This window comes from Chlamydomonas reinhardtii, chromosome 12, assembly GCF_000002595.2.
Source record: "Chlamydomonas reinhardtii strain CC-503 cw92 mt+ chromosome 12, whole genome shotgun sequence".
Classification (NCBI taxonomy): domain Eukaryota; kingdom Viridiplantae; phylum Chlorophyta; class Chlorophyceae; order Chlamydomonadales; family Chlamydomonadaceae; genus Chlamydomonas; species Chlamydomonas reinhardtii.
The window spans coordinates 2964812-2979916 of record NC_057015.1 but is presented as its reverse complement, the minus strand read 5'-3'; the positions used below and the strand labels follow the sequence as shown (position 1 = coordinate 2979916).

General features: G+C 61.6%; 5 protein-coding genes across 5 annotated transcripts; 1 reads left to right on the top strand and 4 right to left on the bottom strand.

The window, feature by feature from the left end:
- Position 1: 1 nt before the first annotated feature.
- CHLRE_12g501200v5 (uncharacterized protein) lies at positions 2 to 2180 on the bottom strand. The gene is made up of 3 exons (XM_001690912.2): positions 1725 to 2180; positions 1484 to 1594; positions 2 to 1262 (listed from the first exon to the last, which is right to left on the bottom strand). The coding sequence occupies exons 1-3, from the start codon at positions 2022 to 2024 to the stop codon at positions 1200 to 1202; spliced, it is 474 nt and encodes a 157-aa protein (XP_001690964.1). The 5' UTR covers positions 2025 to 2180; the 3' UTR covers positions 2 to 1199.
- Positions 2181 to 2769: 589 nt separating this feature from the next.
- CHLRE_12g501250v5 (uncharacterized protein) lies at positions 2770 to 5700 on the bottom strand. The gene is made up of 4 exons (XM_043068089.1): positions 5457 to 5700; positions 5288 to 5359; positions 4635 to 5165; positions 2770 to 4462 (listed from the first exon to the last, which is right to left on the bottom strand). The coding sequence occupies exons 1-4, from the start codon at positions 5481 to 5483 to the stop codon at positions 3557 to 3559; spliced, it is 1536 nt and encodes a 511-aa protein (XP_042918277.1). The 5' UTR covers positions 5484 to 5700; the 3' UTR covers positions 2770 to 3556.
- Positions 5701 to 5747: 47 nt separating this feature from the next.
- CHLRE_12g501351v5 (uncharacterized protein) lies at positions 5748 to 7820 on the bottom strand. The gene is made up of 4 exons (XM_001690913.3): positions 7632 to 7820; positions 7166 to 7379; positions 6887 to 6955; positions 5748 to 6652 (listed from the first exon to the last, which is right to left on the bottom strand). Exons 1-4 carry the CDS (start codon positions 7756 to 7758, stop codon positions 6523 to 6525), a joined length of 540 nt encoding a protein of 179 aa, XP_001690965.2. The 5' UTR covers positions 7759 to 7820; the 3' UTR covers positions 5748 to 6522.
- A 2530-nt stretch (positions 7821 to 10350) lies between these two features.
- Positions 10351 to 13616, top strand: CHLRE_12g501350v5 (uncharacterized protein). Its single transcript, XM_043068090.1, has 6 exons — positions 10351 to 10524; positions 10659 to 11120; positions 12035 to 12107; positions 12256 to 12359; positions 12532 to 12622; positions 12884 to 13616. The coding sequence occupies exons 1-6, from the start codon at positions 10408 to 10410 to the stop codon at positions 13039 to 13041; spliced, it is 1005 nt and encodes a 334-aa protein (XP_042918276.1). The 5' UTR covers positions 10351 to 10407; the 3' UTR covers positions 13042 to 13616.
- An 18-nt stretch (positions 13617 to 13634) lies between these two features.
- On the bottom strand, positions 13635 to 15060 carry CHLRE_12g501400v5 (uncharacterized protein). Its single transcript, XM_043068091.1, has 3 exons — positions 15048 to 15060; positions 14819 to 14929; positions 13635 to 14703 (listed from the first exon to the last, which is right to left on the bottom strand). Exons 2-3 carry the CDS (start codon positions 14900 to 14902, stop codon positions 14581 to 14583), a joined length of 207 nt encoding a protein of 68 aa, XP_042918275.1. The 5' UTR covers positions 14903 to 14929; positions 15048 to 15060; the 3' UTR covers positions 13635 to 14580.
- Between the last annotated feature and the right edge of the window lie 45 nt (positions 15061 to 15105).

Below are 15105 nucleotides of genomic sequence, written 5' to 3'. Positions count from 1 at the left end.
ATACCGGTAGATTGCTTAAAGCTCGCTTTTTCCCTCGGATCGCAGACATTACTTGCAAGCCCTGTACAGCAAAAGGCGTTGCCGAGTCGTCCTGGAGGCAGCTGGAGGCAGGGGGGCAGCCTAACGCCTCTGCGGTGTCATGGGCTTCCGACAGGGGCCCATAGCAAGCTTGACCTCTGAGCTCCCCATCCCAATACGTGCCGCTGGTGGCCGCTGTACCAGTTCGCCCCAACGTCACGCGCTGCCCATCCACCACGTGCAAGCCCAGGCCTGAACACCAACACTCCAACTAATCAAGGCTTATGAGCAGTGTAGCTGCTTTGTTGCGCCCTGTGCGCTGTGGCAGGCGTTTCAGTCGTCCACCTGCCCAGTTGCCCCGACTGCCTCGGCTCTCTTGGTCACGCCATGATTGGCTCCGTCGCCGACTCACCACCCATCCCCAATTCCGATCCACGTTGTGGCCCATCATGTTTACTGGCCCATAGCCACTCAACTTTGTCCTTTACAGCCCACCCAATCCTGATGCATGACGTGTCTATGCATCGCTTTCAGCCCTTCTCGCAATTCCTCCACAGTTCATTTCCACCACTTCCCGAGCACGTTGCGTGCAACACGGACGCCAGTTCGGGGCGAAGGTTGCAGCGGGCCATGCTCAATGACGCATGCCCACCCACGAATGCGCCTAGGACCATAATGAGGCCTAACACTACCTGATGCAGCGCGTCCGTACATGCGGAGCTATCAACTACAAGGCTCCATGCTGAGCCTGAAGTAGGCCTTAGTGCCACTAAGCCACGGCCATAAGCTGAGCCGATACACTTCTTTTGCCGACTTCCAGAGCTCCACGGTATCCCGAAACCCAGTCGACGTGCCCTGGTGATACAGCTGCAAGCAGCATGCCCACCGTTGGCACTGCATACTGGGAACGAGGCCAAATCCTCCCTACCGCCACGTTCCGCCATACAGCCTGCTGGCGTACGGCACACATGCCCTGTACCGCGGCCACAAACTGCACGTCCCAGGACGTACCTAACATAACGTACACACAGACACACGTGCGGTACAAAGACGCACGCGCTAGCGACCTCCTGCTGGCACACATACCCATCCTAAATTCCTAGCTACAGAGTGCGGCGTGCTCTGCGGGTGCAATGCACGATTACGCCCAAGCACAGCTGGTGCCTTAATCAGACCCGTGCTTAATCGAAAGCCCACTGGTTCTCGCGGCGGACCTCCTCCTCCTCCTCGGGCGTGAAGTCGTTCTGTGGTGCGTCGCAGACAAGGGAGCAGCGTGTCAGAGATGCAAACGTGCCAGTTTGAGATGCTTTTGCAGCCCCGATGGATCATGGTAGTCCAGGTGGCGAATGGCACATGCGAGACGACTCCCGACGCCTGCGTGTCGACACCCACTTCCGTCCCCCCTCGCCTCGCACAGCCCCATCTCTAGCCGCTACAGCCCCAACCTTAAAGCGGTGCTGCCCACCTTGATATTAAACGTCTTGCGGATCTCCTCTGGCGTTTTCCCCTTAATCATCTGAGCCACAGTCTGGCAGGTCAGGTCCAGCAGACCCTTGATGTTCAGGTAGTTCGCAGCCTGTGTTGCGTGAGAGCCGCATGCATGCGCGTTAGACGTCTCGCTCGCAATGCATAGCCATGGCCGATGGGGGCGCGGCTCTAAGGGCCATGCGAGCGAACGAGGTGCTCCAAATTTCTCGCGCGCTTACCAGGATGAGGTCGAACAGCGTTGCCTGGTCCACCTTCACGAACTCATCATCCCAGCGCTTGACATCGTCCTCAGTCTTGGTGGGCTTGTCGTCAGCACCCTTCTTCTCTGCCTCGACGTGGTACTTGCTATACTCGATGACTTTGGCCAAGATCCGCCCGGAAACGTTAGGCAGAGGGATAGCGTCCTCTGTGCCGGCGTCTTCTACCAGGTTCTTCACAGTTTGGGACTGGAAAGCCACATCCTCGTCCACCTCAAACATTTGAGCGTCCGAGCTCATAAGCTTCACCTTGGTGGCCATGGTTGCGATTTGTGTAGAGCGGCGAAAATGTATGAGTCAAAGGTTGTGTTTAGCCCCCTGACCTTCGCCGAAAGTCAGTTCTTGGCGGTGGTCTTGGCGCGGAATGGAGGCATGGCGGCACCGCCTGGGCCTGCCCGAAGCAGCCTTCGCAACAGCAAACTGAACATTCTGCACTCCTGTTTTCCATAAGAATTTGTTGGCCGAACTTCAGGGGACGCGCGTCTTGGACTCGCCACTACCGACACGACGACTGGTGTCGCCGCCCAGGCCCAGGCCTCGACGCCCGCGCAGCTGCGTTGGGCTCAGGGCCGCGGGGGGACAGCCCCCCAGTGCCCCATACCCTTGTAAAACTGCCATTCTTTACAGACGGCCCTGCAAGCCCTACACGGGGTTCCCGGCAACGACGCAGCGGTGACAGAACTTGACCAGACTGACAGCCAACAGCGCGTCCCCATGTTACACAGCACGACGAGCCCGTGCCCCTGTGCTTCGCATCCCATGGTTGATGATGATGTATGCTGTTGTTTGCGCCCATGCCGTGATGCAGGCAAGTCCCAAAAGCTGGAGGCCCGCAGCTCGTGAGTCGTGACTGCACCAACAGGCAACCGGACAGTGCCCCAAGCAAGTGCCGTGACCGAGCCGCGTGTGCGAAGCTGTCCGAGGCACGAGCCGAGGCACCCAGCCCGGCCAGGGCGTCCGACAGTGTTGCATCGGGGCGAGGCATGGGAGGCGTGCTGTGGAGCGCTCCAACTCATGTTTACAATTGGTACGGATTGAGGTTGCGCAGTTCTGTTCGCACGCGCACCACGCATCCGGTGTAGGTCCATAGACCAGAACTTCACATTTCAAGTGGGGATCACGTGGTGGCATGCCCTTTGTCAGGTTTTTGCCTCTGGGCCTATGGGGCAATCCTTGCAACATCACCAGCCAGCAGCACGCGCGCAAGAGAGAGAAAGAGATAACTGAACATCAAATGAAGAGCATTCGCTTACCCGTCAAAACTGGGGGTTCCACGTCAGCAAGTACACAGTGCGGTGGTTCTCAGCTGCTGTCTGTCTGCAAAGTTAGTTCCTGTGCTTGCGGGTCCTGCCACACGCATCCATAAAGCCACCGTCCGTAGTGCTAGTGCTAGCAGTACTGTCACGCAGTACTGTCTACATTGCAGCATTGAGTTCCCTGCAGAAGATAAACACTTGGTACGCTACACGCCTGAATGTTCGTTACCAGCCTACCACCTCCCTAATTGTCAAATCTAAATCCCCCTCTAACAGGTCTGTCCGTGCGCCATTGCCATCGCGGCAGCGGCTGTAGTACGTGACGCGGCATCCACGTGATACGCGGCCCAAAAGCGCCATGTGTGCCGACGCGCCGCGTCACACGGGTCGCCGCCACGCGCTCAAACGCAGCACAGCACCTTGCAGCGCCCGGCCCCCGCCACGTGCTGTACAGGTATGTCATCATGCTGTGCCAACTGTGCCTGCTGTGTGTGTATGTACGTTGCCCCCTGCCCGCACCCTCAATCGTGCCCTGCTTTAGAGTGACAAGGTCTTCTGCAGCCGCATGCGCTTGGGCCGCCCGGCCTCGTCAGCATCCGCGGGCTCCTGCGTCTGCGCCTGCACCTGCTGTTGCTGCTCACGGCGGCTGATCACCACGTGGGCCGCCAGCAGCAGCTCAATGCCGGAGAGCTCGTCCACGTGCTGCTCGTCCACAGACAGCTCCGACAGCTCAGCCTCCATGAAGTCAGACGGCACGGCGGCCTCAGCACTGGCGGTGCGGCGGTGGCGCTTGGGGGCGGCGGCGGCAGCCTGCGGCGCGGCATCCGCCGCCGAGGCTGCGGCGGCGGCCGCGGCCTTGTCAGCCAGGCGCTTGGAGCGCAAGATGGCGGCGGGCTGTGGGTGCTGTCGCTGCGTCTGCGTGCTGGCTGCAGCGCGGCTGCGGAGGGCGCGGGCGGGCATGGCGGCGGCGCGCGGGCCGGGGTCGCTGTTGTGCGAGCGCAGCTGCACCTGCTTGGCCTCAGTCGCCACCTGGTTCTGGGGCTGCGGTTGAGGCTGCGGCACCAGGATGTCCGCCGCAGCTGCCTGCTGCACCACGAAGGCCGAGGCAGCGGCAGCGGCAGCGGCAACGGCAGTGGCAGCGGAAGCGGTGCAGGTCGCCGCTGTGGGCTGCTGCGCCGCCTGCAGCTGTTGCGCCGAGGTATCCACAGGCTCAGCCAGGGAAAGCGAGAAGGGCAGCGGCGCCGGCAGCTGGTAGCCGGCAGCGGCAGCGGCAGCGGGCGCCGCCACAGCCTGTTGGTGCTGGGGCTGCTGGGGCTTGAGGGGCGAGGGCTGGTACCGCTGCTCCGCCAGTGCGCGGGTGCGGGCCATGGGCTCCTTGCGGATGGTGGCGGGCGAAGGCAGGCAGTCGCCGAACAGGCGGCGGGCGGCCACTGGCGTGGGCGCCTGAGGGGAGGAGAGACACAGGTGCGGCTGGCTGCTCAGCGCGTGTTCACGATGGTGGCATCGAGTTGGAGATGCTGCGCCTGAGTAGCTAAGTAGCTCCCCAGCTGGCCCGCCCATGTTGCATTCCTCGAGTCCCAGATTCCCACAATCACTCAATGGCTCAAACACCCACCTGCTGCTGCTGCTGCTCCCTGACCGCCAGCTCGATGACCAGGCAGCCGTCCTCCGCCGCCCAGCGCAGCAGCGAGCAGCCGCACACGGCGGCGGGCTGCTGCCCCGACACGCGATACGTGGTGAGGCCCAGCGGGTTCACGTGGCACCGCACGACGCCGTGCACACGCGCCACCACGGCTCCCGAGCTGGAGCTAGAGGTCGGGGCAGAGGCAGGGGCGGAGGCGGAGCCGGCGACGCGGAAGGCGACGGTGACGCCGCGCTGCAGGACGTTGTTGAGAATGAAGTTGCACTCCACGAAGGATGCGGGCAGCACCAGGTTGAAGCGCTCATGGTGCGGGCTGCCCAGCGGGCCGGCGGCGGAGCTGGCGCCGCCCGCGACGCGCACGTAGTTGGGCTGAGGCTGTTGCTGCTGGGGCTGGAGAGGCGCCGGAGGGGCGCAGGTCGCGAGCGACGGTAGCGCGGACCGGAGAGCGGGCGGTAGCGGCGGCGGCACCGTGTCGCGGCGAACCGTCGTCGGGCAAGACGACACCTGTAAATGACGATTGGGAATGTTTCAGTTTCGTGGGTCGCGCTCGGGGGCGAGTTGGCGCTGACTGCTGTCGCGCCGAGTGATGTTGCAATCGTGCCGGCGACAGCAAGGCTCGAACTCACCCCGAGCGGTGACCCCAGCGACGGTGGCAGTGTCCTGATTGGTCGGCACGTCAAATGCACTGGCGCCCACTCCTGCAGAGTTGTGGGTCGCGGCGTAAGAGTTGTGCATGCGAGCCGACAGCGGCGACCGGCGACGGAGTGGGCCGTTCAAGATTTGCTTCAAGCTTACCAGGCTAGGCGGAAGAGAAGTAATCATGCCGGCAGGCATTGTGTCCCGAGTGCGACAAAGGAAGTATCGCTCGGGTATTGATGTATTGACGACAGTGCCAGGATGGATGTGCTGCGTTGAATAGTATGATGGCGCAAGTATGTATTGTAAATTGTATTTAGTGTATGGAATTGGAAGGCTGGCGATGCCATTTATGCGTCGCGACGACCAGGGTTGTAGTGCTGCGGGCACAGCGCTGCACCCCCTCTGCATTAGCTGTGCGGAAGTGCCCGCAAATTGCACGATGCAATAGAGCAACATATTTTACATACGAATACATTATTGCGGAGAGCCAGGGTGTGCACCTGCATCTGTGGGCTCCCCAGCTGTCGCAGCTCACACCCTCCAGCTGTCGGTTCGGGCCGTTTCAGGTTCGGGCTGCATTCTCTTGAGAAAGAGCGTACGCATGACTACCTTGCGCTCTTCCGCTATATACTTGGTCGTGCTTGCCTGGCCCCTGCCCTTGCTTTCCTCCGAGCCGGCTTATCATGCATCCCAACTAACAAACACCCGCGTCAACACGCGCACACTTGCGTCCCACTCCAATTTTACTACTCGCCAAGATGGCAACGCGAGAGAGCTGGGTTCTGGCTATTCGATAGACAGGCGCTTCTTGGGTCCCGCCCCGGCGGGGCCGGCACGCTTGCCGGATGCCGCACGTGCTGCAGGGCTGCCCCGGCCCTCTCGCTGTACGTCTGTCATGTACACACGAGCCCTCCATCACGACCTTTTAAGCACACTTGCCAACATCATGGACTAAGTTTGCTTTAAAATGGGCAAAGCCAGGTCCTTCCCGGGGCAGAGCAGCGTATTTGCGCTAGCTGCCTTTCGCACCCCTGTGTGGGTTTGGCCAAATGCATGCGAGGACCACACTCGCACAAACATGCTCTGTCCCAACAGCACATCTCGCTTCTCCGACCCGGGCAAACCCATTACAATGGTAACCTATTCGCCTACTTCACGGAGGCCTTGCCAATCCACTGCTTCTACACCACTTGTACGTCCACTTGTGCTACGTCCAGTACTGTTACTGCTGGGGTTGCGGCTGCTGCTGCTGCATGCTCTTGGCAATGCGTATGGTCTGGTCCAACAGGTTCTCGGTGATGCCCAACAGCCCGTCATCCAGGCCGCCGCCCCACACGTACGGTATGAGGTACCTGAGGAATGAGGTCGTGAGGGGGGGGGCATGATGGGGGCCGGCGGTAAGTAAGGGCTTATAGGCAAATAGGTCTAAGGCTGGCTGGTATGGGAAGCGAAGGCGGTAATGCAGGTGGGCAGCAGTGGGCAAGGCGGTGGGATCGTGCGTGGAGAGAGGGGGCACGCAGGACGGGCGGCGTGCGTGGACGCGCCACCAGTCGCTCAACTCGGACCGCCCCTCGTGACGCACGCACTTGTTCATGTCGTTGGCGCTGTTGGAGATGGACGACAGCCAGCCGGCCTGCTTGGCAGCGTCAAAGCAGCTGCGGGGGCGGGCGGGGGGGTGGTGGCAACCGACTTGTGTACCGCATGCGTAGATAGGGTTTGTGTCGGCGGGTGCACCAGGGTGCGTGCAGCAGGGATGATGCAAGTTGGATACAGGCTGCGTGTGTCAGGTGTGATACATGATGCATGGGCATGACAAAACCCGCAAGGAACGTTTAGCCATTGAGGGCACACACGCACACACGCACTTGACGGCTGGCTGCGCCTTGTGTTTCTTGGAGGGCGACGGAGAGGGGGAGGAGGGGGACGAGGGGGAGGGGGAAGTGCTGGTGCCGCCGCCGCCTCCCGTGCCGCCGCTGCCGATGTCTGGCACGGGTGTGGTGCCGGTGGAGGTGGTGGTGGTGGTGTTGGAGGCGGGGGTGCACTCGTTGATGGTGGCGGCGGCGATGGACACATACAGGCCTGCGGGTGCGTGGCGGCACAGGCAGGCAGGCAGGCTCAGGGGCTCAGGGGCTTAGGTGCATAGGTGTGAGAAGGCAACTACGTACGTGTGCGGCACGTTGTCACAGCAGCTAGCTAAGCTCCGCACTCACTCTGTCCGCCTCTCTTCCACAACTCAATGCGTGCCAGCGTCACCCACGCCCGCACCTGCCCAGCATACACCTGTGCCGCCTCGCCACACACAAATGACTCCGCCACGCACCACCCACTCACCCACGGCGCTGGCAATGGCATACAGCGCCCCTGCCACCAGAGAGGTGATGGCGGCTGCCAGACCCAGACCAATCACCACCAGACCAATGATAGCGAAAGGGCCGGCCTGTCGTCGGGTCCGGCGCATGTCGGGTCGGTTGCGCCGTGTGTGCGTGTGTGTACGAGCAAGAGCTGCGCCTTGTGTGGCGCGTTAGTCGGTACGGTATTAGGCACTGGGGCAGCAGCACAAGCTGCGCGGTCCACCCGCTCCAGCCACCATGGCTACCCACCCACCGTGATGGCAGTGATGCCGAGCTGTGCAGCCGCCACGAGTGTGTTGTACACCTGCGTGTGTGTTTGCGTTTGTGTGTGTGTGTGTGTGTGTGTGTGTGTGTGTGAACGCCCCATCACCAGCAGCGGCGGATGCTGAGTGGGCGGCTGCTGTCATCCCATAAGGAGGGAGCGAGGGGACCTCCTACGTCACCCATGGCGGGCCGGCGGGCCGGTAGCCATGTGTGAGCCCGCCGCAGGCTCGCCGCGTTGCCATGCTGCGCCACCCACGCACCGTGGTGCCCAGGTCACTGAGTTGTTTGACGCTGCTGCTGGCCTTGATGTCCTGAATAGCCTGCAGGTTGGCACCTGAGTGTGGGCAGGCAGGCAGGCAGGCAGGCAGGCAGGCAGGCAGGCAGGCAGGCAGGCAGGCAGGCAGGCAGGCAGGCAGGCAGGCAGGCAGGCAGGCAGGCAGGCAGGCAGGCAGGCAGGCAGGCAGGCAGGCAGGCAGGCAGGCAGGCAGGCAGGCAGGCAGGCAGGCAGGCAGGCAGGCAGGAAGGCGGCAGGCAGGAAGGCAGGAAGGCAGGAAGGGTTTGGGCAGTTGGGTCCGGCAGCAGCAGGCTTTGGTGGGGTGCACACGTGTGGGGGATTGGGGCTGGGTGCGGTGTGAGTGTCCAGCTCTTCATTCGGCCTTCGCGGCCGTCCAACGTGAGAGCCTCTGGTCACAACCGGCCACCGAGGCCGGCACCCACCAGCACTGACCAGCACCCACCCACCGGTTCCGAAGTTGGCTCTGAAGTTGGCGAGGAATTCCGCCACCATGGTCTCATTGATGCCGGTCTTGGGCACGTCAACCACCTCGGCGGCAGCCGCGTCTGGCAGGTCAGTGGGTGAAGTAAGGGCGGGGGCGGCGGGGGCGGGGTGCGCGCTGGGGGAGATGATGGGCAAGGCGCCAAGGTGAGGGGAGAAGGCGCAGGGGAATGGGCGCATATAGACAGCACGTCGCAATCAAAGCGTGCTGCCGGCAGCACACGCTCACGCACGCGTACACATGCACACACGCACACACACGCACACACGACCCCACCTGCTTTCTCCTGGTGGTTGTCCTTGGCCTCCTGTACCGTGTCCCGTGAGGCCTTGAACTGGTCCGCCACACTGCCCACGTCACCCTGTGCGTGTCGCCATGGCACCACCCAGGCAGGCACACAGCCCACGTATGCATGCGGCAATAGTGATAGAAAGGCCGCCTGGGCAGTCGTGCTGCATGTACAGCACATACGGTATGAAGCATGCACACGCCCTACGTGCACACGCGCGGCTCACATGTGCGGCGTTTATGGCATCGAGCACGGCGGTGCCTGACGTGGCGTTGGCGGCGGCGGCACCCCCACCCCCCGCACCCGCCATGTCCAGTACTTGGGCGCGCACGACCGCCTGTGACAGAGTAAGCATGTCACGTGGGCGGAGCGAGAGGAAAGCACAGCGTAGAACGATGTGCGGATATGTGGATGTATGCAGATTGCAGACTAGCGGCACGCACGTTACGTACTGGTTGGCAGGGGTGTCGGTCTCCCGGGAGGTGGTCAGGTGGGCGGGCCGAGACACGGCGTGTGGAACACACGGATGGTCACGCACCCGCCTCGCTCGCACGGAAACCCTAGCCACGCAGCGGGGGGCATGCGGCCTGCTACCGCAATGCAACTACAGAACCCCAGCGGACGACACGATGCACAGAAGCATGAGCGCCATGACCCAAGACTACTTATCACAGCCGCTCGCACCAGGTGCGGCGTGAGCAGCAGCACGTAACAGAACAACACGGTCAACTCCGCTGCGAGCTGGACGACGGGAGCACAGGCTCCGCCGCGGCGGCGGAGGGAGCCGCGAGGATGAAGGCGGCTAGCGCCGCCGCTGCTGACAGCTGTTTGCATCATGATGGGCTCGGGAGAAGTGCAATGCCTGCACTGCGAGGGCTTTCGTGCGAGGCCAAGACGGGCGCTGCGCCGGACCTTACTCAAGCTTGAATTTTGCTCGCTTGTTGTTGGCTGAACTGTCATAGTTTCTTTATGACATAGGGCGCAACGCGATAAGTGATCAAGGGCTTGCAAGGGCTTGCAAGGGCAGTTTGGAGCCGTCAAGCTCTAGGGGGTGGGACGTGCCGACTGGCCGGGTCACCCGCCCGCCGCCCCCATGCGCGCCGCCTGGGAGCGACACGCGAAACCCTACCTGTGATGTTGCTGCTTGCGCGAGCTGCCACAGCCACTACCAGTTGCGTGCGGCCCTCACGTGACATCCCGATGGGTAGGGGTGGGTCGAGCGTGTCGCGCACGGATCCTAGGGTTTCGCTAGGGTTTTGTGCCGTACGCACAGCACGCGCGTTGTGGGCCGGTTCGCCAAAACTTTGCGGGTCGGGCGTAGTCCGCCATTGTTACTAGTTGCAGCATGCTCGCTCACACACTTTACCATCACCTCTTGCCGCAAGCCCACCATTAGAGAGTGCCCGTGCTCCCGCAAGGAACAAGGCATGTCGACGACACCCCGCCGCCGCTTCAGTAGCGCGCACGATGCCGCCGCCCGCACTCTAGGCCGGCCCTTGGCGGTGCTGTTTCTGTTGCTCATCCAGCCCGCGCCAGTCTTCGTGGTGAGCAGATGGCGAATGGGACTCGGCATTTTTTGACGCGACAGAATTCTCGGCACGCCCGAACACCCAACCAGCGGGCAAAACTTGTATAAAATGTAACCTTACTTGCCGACTTGCTTCGTGACTCGTGACAGGGCGCCCAGGGCACGGGCGGCTTCCCCCGCTGGCAGTTCCTGAACCAGTTTGTGTCAAGCCCTGGCGGAGGCAACCTGCCGCCGCGTCAGACCCTGTGGAGCCGGTGGCAGAAGTGGAGCGCGTGGCGGGGGGCCAACAGCAACCCCAGCACCGGCACAACCGGCACCGGCACCACTACCGGCACCCCCGGCCAAGCCGACCTGGAGCCCCTCACGCTGGACTCCCTGCAAAGCATCTTCGGCGGCATCCAAGACCAGCTGCTTTTCCAGGACCTGGGCTCACCATTCACTGGGCCGGTCTCCGGCGGGTTCAAGGGCGCATTCCGGCAGCCGTCTTCGCCGTCGGGGCCGCCAGGCATGGGCGTGGGCTCGCCGCCCGGCGTCCGCGCCCCCACGTTTGACAAGGCCGTCAAGGAGCCGCTGTCAGGCCAGGACTTCCAGGACTTCCTGGACAGCATTAGCGTGAGTGCGCGCGTGTGTGTGTGTGTGTGTGTGTGTGTGTGTGTGTGTAACAACGGTTTACGAGTTGTTTATCAGATCACGTGATCATGTATCCGGACAACCCGTAGTTGCTAGTGCCAGGGGCGCATTAGCACCTTGTTTGTCGCGCATTGGTCTGGCAGTACCGTACTGCCACGCTCAATTGGTGACACCAATTTGGTGAAAATCACCAATTTGGTAGCAGGGAACAATGTCGACTAGGATTTGCCAGAGCCCGTCACCAATTCCTGTGCACCCTGATTCATCCAAGTCGGGCGAAAACACGCAGACAGGCTGCTTTGGCTAGTGACGCTATTCCTATAGTATACGCACAAGGCTCAGTGTAGCCCCACGGTGTAGCCCCCAAAGGCCCTAAGCTGCAGCTTAAGCTGGGACATTGGCTGGATAGCGCCTGCAAGCGCGGGGCTTGTGTTGCATACCATACGGTATGGTGCTGCTTGGTGCGTGGTTGTGAAGCTGAGCAGCAGAAGTACTGTGGTACGTTGGCTGGGCTTGTGTTGCAGCTGCCGGGGCCGAAAGCGACGCCGGGTACGATCCAGGGGGTCCCATCACCAATTCTGTGACGCGGGTGTAATTCGGCCTGGCTTCTGCCAGAGCCCATCACCAAAGTCTGTGTCAGCCTGTTTAATTCCAGCGCGATTTTTTTCTGTCACCAATTATAAAATCACCAATTGAGCGTGGCAGTACGGTACATGTCATGTACATGTGTGTGTGTGAACAGGGGCTGGTTGGGGCACTTGGGCTGCTGCTTGGGGTTTCAGCGACACGGTGGCGTGGTGGCTTGGATGACTGGTCAAGGCAGAGAGGTGGTTGCATCAGATGGGGCGCCTGTCAAGGGCACCTCCACCCTTCCCTCGCCTCTATCTCGCATGCAGGCGAACCTGGACGCTGCCAGTATCACCTCCGCAGCTCTGAATACGGTGTCTGGCATTGTGTACACAGTCTCAGGTGCGTGTGTGGGAGCCAAGCGAGGTGTGGGCAAACAGCGCACAGAACACCCACCACCACAGTACTCCCTTACCCAAGCAATCACACACACACACACACACACACACAAACACACACACACACACACACACACGCGTACGTCCCCCAGGTGCTCTTTCCACGGCCTCCGTGGGTCTGTCGCTCACCACGGCGGTGCCGCTGCTGTTTTTCGGGCTGTTCAACTTGGAGGTCTCCACAGTGGCCTTCCTTCAGGTGGCTGCTGGGGGCAATGGGGTTTTTCCTTTGACGCCGCCCTGTCCACGCACACACACACACACACACACACACACACACACACACACACACACACACACACACACACACACACACACACACACACACACTCACACTCACTCCCACACGCATACGCACGCGCCGCCCCCAGGGTCTCCGGTCCGATTACCAGGGCATGTTCACCATGGAGCTTATCCGCGTGCTGCAGAGCGCCGACCAGCTGAGGCAGCGCATCCGGTCGGGTGCGTGCGCGTGCGCGTGTGCGTCACCTTTTTAAGGGGGGTGTCTGTGTGCAGGCAGGCCACCGCGCACTGCGGCACGACCAGCTTGTGTGTCCACCCACTGCTGTGCTTCCCAGCCACAAGTCGCGGCGCCATCTGCCCCACCGACCCGCCTTGTATGCGCGCACATCACACACACACACACAAACACGTGCACGCTTTGCCTTCTCTCTCTGCCCCCTTCGATCGCCCCTCTCTCATCATCATCTCCGCCCCCTTCAGGCGCGCTGATCTCCGAGCTGGAGGCCCAGCTGCAGAGGGTGCGGCAGGTGCGTGCCATGCTGCGCAGCATACGCCGCGACTCGCCCCTGCGCGTGCGCATTGCGTCTGCTGCCGCCGGGGCGACTGGGGCAGCCGACAGCAGCAGCAGCAGCGGCTGAAAGTGGCCAAGGGCTGTTGATAAGTCGTGATGCAGTACTATTAGGGGGGCATAGTGGTGGTGGTATTAGCTCTGGTGGTTTATGAAGTGCGTGCGTTTGCAAGACGTGCGTGTGTGGGCTGGCGTGTGTGGGCAGTGAAGACGATAGGCTGGTGACGCCAGCAGTTGTACACGAGTGATTCTGTGATTGTATGGACTAGTATCAATACCGTAATACCTTGCTAGCCATGCATTGGCACACGTGTTGCCGGAGTGTGAGCTGATGTGTGGCCGGCCGGCGGGCCAAGGTAAGTCTCAGTGGCCTGCGTTAATCAGGCCCTTGGCAACCGCGTCCACGTATGTGGGCATCAGCCATAAACGAATGGACCTGACTGATGACCCCGCCGGCAAGAGCAACATCCCGATTGATAGGGTGCCAACTGCGATAGATGCGTGCTTGCAGCGGAATGAGTGACGCTGTGGGGCCCACATGGTGTGTGTTTTGGCCATCCTGGTCATCTGTCGTGAACGGAATGTACCTTGGACAAGGGCATGTGCAAAAGGCATTTGCAGCGTGTGGCTTGACCACAAGTGTTTGAGTCTGGCGCATATCCAACGGATTGTCCCTTACACATAAGATTACTGACGGTCTGCGCCGTCTCACGAAGTATGGAGGCCCCGTCCCGCTCCCTTACTGAACTGCAACCAACCACATTCGCACCCTGGCATCGCACAAAAGGCACGTCACGCCGCTAACTTGGCTGTCAAACCGCGCAGTATCATGCTTCTACGTCTAGTCCACTCCGCCAGCCAGCCTTGTAACAACTACTTGCGTGCTAACTAGCTATCTGGGTGCGTATGCCTTCTCAGCGTGCCGTCACGCACCAACGCCCACAGCCCCAGTCTCACAGGCTCAGACGCATGCAGCAAGCAGTGCCCACAAGCTCGCGTTCCTTTCTCAGTGTGGTCACTCGGCTCGGCTCTCACTGCCGCTCACAAAACACATGTGGTGGCGGTCACACGTTTAACTGTTTAAATTTGACAGCCCTGGGCACATCAAAGGCCGGCACGGGCCTGCCTACAAAACGCCCTAGACAACACCCGCACCTCTTTCATTCAGCGCCAAGCAAAATACGGTAGTCAACGCATGTGCACACTCGCATCACGCACTCCCCTCACTGCATACAGTTCTACAAGGTCTCTGCTCGTTTAAGATTTAATCACGGCCTCGATCTAGCGCCGCGAGCCACTGCGCCTAAAAGCTCGAATGCCTATAGCAGAACCGGTCCACGATACACCCGAGACAACAAGGAGGTGGCTGCCTTATGGCAGGAAAAGGGCTGATCCCGGGTCGTTATCAACCCAGCCACCTTGACGCGGGCGCCTACTAAGCACACGCCTCTATGTTGGGGGCCTTTGGCATCCCCGCAAATCCGGACGTGGCCGGTTGGGTGGGGTGCACAGTCCGTGCTAACCCGCAGCTAACAAACTAGTCACGTCACTCGCCGCCAATCGACACGTGCACCCTCAGCCCCACGCCCTGCTAGCGCCGTTCAGGCTCTCAGCCCGGCCCCGCCGCCGCCGGCGGCCATGGCGGCCGCTGCAGCTTGGTCGGCCGCTCGAAGCCCATCAGCTTCAGCAGGAGGAGCACACGGATCACGTTGGCGGCGGAGACGTCGCGGTTCTGGGGATGGGGAACGGGGAGGAAGAAGAGAGCGCACATGAGCTGTCCCAACCGTCAACCTGTCAATCAATCCGTCCCCAGTGCCCAGCCGTCCCCGCACATGCACGGTCCTCACCCAGGTCGTCAAGCAGTCGTTGCAGACTTTGACCGACCAGGGCCGCTGCCCCTCCTTCAGCCCCCCAAGCCGCTTGATGGCCATCTCCTGACACCCGCAGTTGTAGCAGGTCTGCATGGTCGGGAGGGTGGGAGGGAGGGGGGCCACACAAGGGCTTCCGCTAAAGCCAGGCATAAACCCAGCGGCCCACCCACCCACCGGCAATTGCAATCCCACTCAACCCACCCACCTTGGTCTCGTATTCATCGATGATGAACACATGCTTGGCGTAGCGCTCACGGAGCAGC